Source organism: Solanum verrucosum, unplaced genomic scaffold (genome assembly GCF_900185275.1).
Source record: "Solanum verrucosum unplaced genomic scaffold, falcon-dt-bn FXZP01000277.1, whole genome shotgun sequence".
Lineage (NCBI taxonomy): Eukaryota > Viridiplantae > Streptophyta > Magnoliopsida > Solanales > Solanaceae > Solanum > Solanum verrucosum.
The window spans coordinates 2,367,782-2,373,993 of record NW_026019945.1 but is presented as its reverse complement, the minus strand read 5'-3'; the positions used below and the strand labels follow the sequence as shown (position 1 = coordinate 2,373,993).

At 28.8% G+C, this 6,212-nt stretch overlaps 1 protein-coding gene across 1 annotated transcript; it reads right to left on the bottom strand.

Moving 5' to 3' along the window:
• Window positions 1–3,715, bottom strand: LOC125840024 (transcription factor bHLH123-like). Its single transcript, XM_049519007.1, has 7 exons — window positions 3,305–3,715; window positions 2,327–2,933; window positions 1,651–1,758; window positions 1,463–1,528; window positions 796–861; window positions 546–596; window positions 1–179 (listed from the first exon to the last, which is right to left on the bottom strand). The coding sequence occupies exons 1-7, from the start codon at window positions 3,709–3,711 to the stop codon at window positions 24–26; spliced, it is 1,461 nt and encodes a 486-aa protein (XP_049374964.1). The 5' UTR covers window positions 3,712–3,715; the 3' UTR covers window positions 1–23.
• Between the last annotated feature and the right edge of the window lie 2,497 nt (window positions 3,716–6,212).

The window sequence follows — 6,212 nt, the reverse complement described above, 5'->3', positions numbered from 1 at the left end:
ACTATAATATGCTTTGTCTTTGATTATCTGAATGTTCCTCCAAAGGTGGGAGTCCAAAAATCAACTGCTGTTTCGTGAGTTACTGGAAAGGTACTAGACACTGGGACCAAGCATAATCCTCGACTTCTAAGATCTTGTTTTCCTCCTTCTGGATTTACATTGGATTTATCACCGGTACTCTACACAATATATCGAATAATTTTTACACTATTAGATTACGTAAAAAAAATAACTATAGATTTCATTATATATGAGGTCATTATCAGGAACCTGGAAAATAAGACATGTTATAACAAGTAAAAGTAAATGGCTAACGGATTTTATTTTTACACGATCAGTATTTATACATCGACATTGCACAAATAAAATATAATGCACATGTTCTTACTAAGTATAATAGGTAACACGTCTTATTTTCAAGATTTTGAATTCACTTTTTATGAAGTATTACGTATATACATGATAATTTTATGTGTTAAAATAAAATATACAACATTAATAATGTTGGTATTAAGCTAGACTGAAAAATTAAATAGTAATTTTACCTGTTGATGTTGTATGGAAGCCCCACTTTTCATGTATGGGGTGCTTAATACCTGTTATGTGACACGAAAAAAAAAGGAATTAATTAATGCCCAAGAAGTCGTTAATTCACTATATAACATGCAATATTTTCTTTTACTCCAATTTTATTGAATTTTTCCTTATGGATTATTTAATTAATTGGCGATACAAAATTTATAAAAAAAATAATTAAGGGCTCTAATTAAATAATTAATTAACAAACTAACTTACATTAACTTGGTCATGGAGGAACTTTATATACTCGATTGCTTCCGATAGCACAGAAGCTGTATCAGTCTGTGGAAATTAAAAGAAAAAATAGAAATCTAATCAATGAATAAAATGTCTTTTTTGTATTTTCAGAAAATTAATCACAAGTCTCTGGATATATATAGAGGAGAAAGAAAAATCCCAAAAAAATCGTCAATGATAAATTTCATTATACAGATGATAGGATAGGATTAAGGCAGTCGAGATTAGGATGATGAGCTTTGATGATATAGTCTTATAAATAATATTTAGGCCGGTAAGCTTATAAGTTGATCAAACTAGCTTAAATTTTTATTTTTTAAAAAATAAAGCATTTAGAGTGCTTATAATCCAACATCAAACAAAAGTCTAAAATAATCCCTAACTTATTGCTTTTAAACTTATATAAACACTTTTAGTTTGAATAGGTATTTTTCGATTATATCCATAATATTTTCTCTCTATTTTCAAAATATTTTTTTCACACTTCTATCTATACATATATAAATGCTTATTCATAAAATCAATTTTAACACTAAAATTTATCAAATACTTTCCATTTAAATCCAAAAGAGCTCATATAACCCTTTCTATTAAAGTGAAAATGAAAAAAAATATTGAGGGCGCAATTTTGTAATTATATATGTACCTTTCCAAAAGGTGAGACTAATTGTTGAAGTGCAGTGATTCTGTCTCCCATTTTCTCTTTCCTCACCTAAAAATAAATAAAAATATCAAGAACAAAGAAACATATTCTCATAATTATAATTCTGATCGAATAAACAAAATGTCCCATTTGGTCCTTAATTAATTAATTAATTAACTTAATTCAAATACCTTAAAAGCTGGCAATGGAGACGGTGCTTCATTCCTTGGTCTCTTATTTGGTGTTTCACTGCTATTTTTCTTTGTTATTGTGCTTATATTCCTAACTTCACCCGTGTGCTGTTGCATAAAATGCACCAATATTGAGAAAATCAAAACCCACACATAAGCAAAAAAAAATAATAATTGAGTTTTAATTATTGTTTTTTCGATGGTTGTTTATATGATACACTTTCTTTTATAGTCTGTTCCTAAGAAAATGTTACTATACCTTTTTATATTTGGAACCATTTTATAACCTTAGAGTTTCCATTTTTCCACAATTAGATTACTTTCAAGTGTCTAATTAAGGCTTGTTTAGTTTTTAAAAATCTCATTTCTTTCAAATTAAAATCCTTGCTTAGTGAAACAGTATCACATAAATTGAAACTCAAGTAGTGCATTCCTTCTATTTCATTTTGTATGACATTTTTTACTTTTTTTAGTCTAATACAAAAAGAATGAACAATTCTAGATTTAAGAGAACTCTTAATTTAAAAAAAAAAAATTACTTTTTTTTTTTGCATGTTTTATCTCTACGAAATATTAGGACATGACAAGAATCATTATTCTTTTCTTAGGTATCGAATTTAATCAAACACAATAACATAAAATAATGCGAAAAGAAAGTAAAAATTAATTCAATTACCTTTGGTTTCTCATCAACCGTTGGGTTCGTGGGGAGCTGAGGGACGAAACCCGATCGGACGTCCTCCGCGGCTGCTGATGTGGCATTCCAAAAAGGCGTGCCACCGGAGAAATGTGACAACTGACTATGAGATAGTGGTGGCGGCTGTGAGAGTGACCATTGTTGTACTACTTTTGAAGGATCCGATGTTCGGAGAAATTGAGGAAATTTAGACCAAGAAGAAGGTGAAGAAGAAGTAGGAATACTGACATCACAATTTGGTTGGTTATTATATGAAGGATTATAATATAAAGATCTACTAACACTTGAAAAATTATTTGATTCTTGTTGTTGACTATTAAGGTCAGAAATTAATAACCCTTGTAACATATTTGATGGACTTCCATAAGGTACTGCTGAATTTTCAAGATTATTATTATGACCACTAAATAATTGTTTATTATAATCATTTACTGAAGAATCATCAGAATTCCCATGATATATTTTTTGCGTACTCCAATTATTATGATCTTGTTCATGACATGTTCCTTCTTGTTGATAATTTGCATTTGAACTCAACCCTTCTTGAATTAACGAACGGAAACCACTCCCGGATTTTTCACTCCGACTGAAGAAAAAAATAAAAATTGTATCAGTAATCAAGAGGATTCAACATATACTATATATATATTTCAAAAAAAATAATTAAACGTATATATATAGATATACAGTTCAATTTTTCAACAAAGGGGTTCATCGCCTCCTATGGTCGGAACACAAAAATATGTAGAATATGAGTTCGATCGAGTATCACTAATTTTTTAGACCGAACTTATCAAATTTAAATCATATACCCAATTCTAATAGCTATATCATATGATGATTCGATATAATTAAGTTCTACATCTTAAAATCAAAGCTAATTTTGGCTTCGATTTTATGATAATGAAACCAACCAACAAAAAACATTAACTTTACGAAAATAATTATACTACTTACAAGAAAGGTTGATTCCAATCAAGTCCTTGAGAAGATAAACCTAACCCCATCATTTGTAAATTAGGATCATCAACAGATAAAACGCCTTGCCCCACGCCTCCACCTCCTCCTCCTCCTCCACCACCAACAGAAGATTCGGAGGCGTAACGTTTATGGGAATCAGAGCCCGAAAAAACCATAGAACTATTTTCGGATCTAACTTTAATATCCTCATGAATTTCTGTCGGCCAATTAACAAAGTTACTTGCCATGCTGCTTAGACCGGTTGTACTCGATGCTGAAGGCGTTGTACATGATGAAATTCCGCTATCGATAAACTTATTTCTAGACGATGATGTTGTTGTTGATGAAGCTGAAGTTGATGATTCCCACCAATTTCCTCTACCTAGCTGAAATTCTTCCGCCATCGCGATTTTCTATCGAAAAAAAATAAAAGGAAGAAAAACAAAGAAGAGATATTTTTTTTTAATATGTTCCAACTTGACCAAATATATTTCAAGTAGAGATAGATTCTTATTCTGGAAATTGCTTTGGTTTTGGTTCTTGTGTGTTTTTTTTTTAATTGGAAAAGAAAATTAAACAGAAAAATGAAATGACTTCGTTTCGCTGCATATGACTATTTATAGTACCCCTAGTTTAATGAAATTCAAAAATGACCACAATATATTGGTTGACTTTTTTGTGACTGATTAGACAAATGAAAGGGTTACACACCTTTTTAGAAATCAAAATTTAATTTCATGCTTAGCCAAACGGAATTTATTTAATTTGTTTGGTTTTAGGTAAGAGTGTTAAATAGGTGAATTTGGCTTAATTTTGTCATGTTAAAATAGGATGAGTTAATAAATTAACAGATTATTCATCTGTCCTAAAATTACTTGGTTTGAAATGAGCTGTGTTGAAATTGACTAAAAAGTGAGTCATGATTCAACCTACTTAATTTTTACTATCTCCATTCCTTTTTATATGTCATCCCTTTCTATAAATAGTTGGTTAATAATATTTGTCATTTCATAAAATCAATGCATAAATTACCATATTGTTCCTTTTTTTACCCTTGTGAGTTATTAGCCTTGAAAATATATATTTGATCAATTTAGAAAAGCTAAGTAAATGATTCATGTTCATTGGTTAAATTAATTAATCAAAAAAAAATCAATTCATATTCATTGATTGAAAACTTGAGGTTCAAAAAGTTAAATAAGGATAGAATAGTAAACTTGCTTAGTTTTTTAGTGCACTTGAAATCCAAAATGGTGACATATAAATATGAGCAAAGGGAGTATAAAATTTTAATTTCTTGTATATTTTTAAAAGTAGTACCTAATAAAACTTTTGTTTTTTCGTATTACTATGACACTATATGAAATATCAAAATAATAAAAAGATATTTTAATAAGATTTCCTATGGATTAATTTGAGCTACATATTAGCTCAAATTTTATGGGCTGAAATTGGTTTTGGGTGAAATGGGATGAGTTCATTTACCAACTCAAATATGGGCGAATTGGACGAATCGTATTTTTATGAGCTAATTTTATCACTCGTAACTTTGAAGAATAAATTGTTTATGGTTTTAATTTTTTAGTATTATCTTTTATAGTCAGCAGCACTAATGTTTTTATTACTCCCACTTTAACTTTTGACTTTAAATTATTTTCAATTTGAGGGTTATACATTTGCTTCAAAAAAGCTAACAATGCCAAATAAGCTTTCTCATACTCTGTCGAGTCAATATACCATTGATAGTAATAGACAAAAGCGTACACGTCACACACCACTATAATCTTTGGCCGATGTGTATAATTTATAAAAATTATTAATTACACAATTCATGAACTAACAATTTGAATAGAGGATCAATTTAAAATAACATTGTTTCTTCTTATTTATCTTTATAACTATAAGATAGCGTATATAATGTATTATTTTCTTCAAATTCTTATTGTAAATCGTAAGATTATATATACTTGATATGTTGTGTTATCGTTACATAAAGCTCATGGAAACGCTCATTATATTCTCTTATTAAGTCACATCATAATTTTTTTTTTGAACGTGGATGTGGACAAAATTATTTTTTAAGCAAAACAAAAGGGGGATAAATTAATAAAGTTACAATTGTTCTAGAAAAGGACTAGATTTTTTATTCTATTTTATTTATTTTTCATTTTTTGAGTTAGGAGTGGAAGTCAATGTCTTCAAATATCTTTTGCCACAAATTTTAGTTCACAAAAGCCATCATCTAAATTATGTTCTCTGAATCTTAAAGGTAGTTGCAATGAATTTAGCATCAAATATAACCTCCTAAGACCGTCCATCATGTCATTTCTCTAGCAACTTGAATTTGAGCTACGGTAGAAATCTAAGGGTATTAAAGTTAAATCATTTTAAATTTAGAATAATTTTTTTTATTTTTGAACACATATATATTAAAATGAAAACAAGCTTACATAAAGTAAGGGAATTATAAAGGACATTTAGGCTCTTAATTATATATCCTCAATGACGGAGGGTACTCTATTTAGCTTTTGAAAGCTTGGTAGGTGAATGAGTGAATCTTAGGCATCACCTACTTTTTGTTTTGTATTTTTTTTTTCATCTGATATTTGATATTTACTTTGGATCATATTTTTGGATCTAGATTAATATGAATTCGTATTGTGCAAGGTAGAGCCCTCTACAAGTTTTTTTATTTTTATTCACAGGGTTCAAATTCAAATCTTTTGATTAACAAACGAGAGATCTTATACATTATATTTCATCCAAACATTTAATTTGATGGTTACAACTTAGGGTGTATTCATTATGAAATGTTTTCAATTTTTTCATGTTTGACTGATTAAAGATTTTTAAAAATATATTATCTAGGAAAACAAGCACCATAAGTACATTCAACACCCCACAC

What these genes read in the sequence shown, in the direction of transcription:
- LOC125840024 (XM_049519007.1), bottom strand. Translation starts at nt 3,711, where the DNA reads ATGGCGGAAGAATTTCAGCTAGGTAGAGGAAATTGGTGGGAATCATCA. An exon ending in CGGTTGATGAGAAACCAAAG is followed by an intron (nt 1,759 to 2,326) that starts GTAATTGAATTA and finishes TTTATGCAACAG; the next exon opens with CACACGGGTGAAGTTAGGAA. An exon ending in TCCTCCATGACCAAGTTAAT is followed by an intron (nt 597 to 795) that starts GTAAGTTAGTTT and finishes GTCACATAACAG; the next exon opens with GTATTAAGCACCCCATACAT.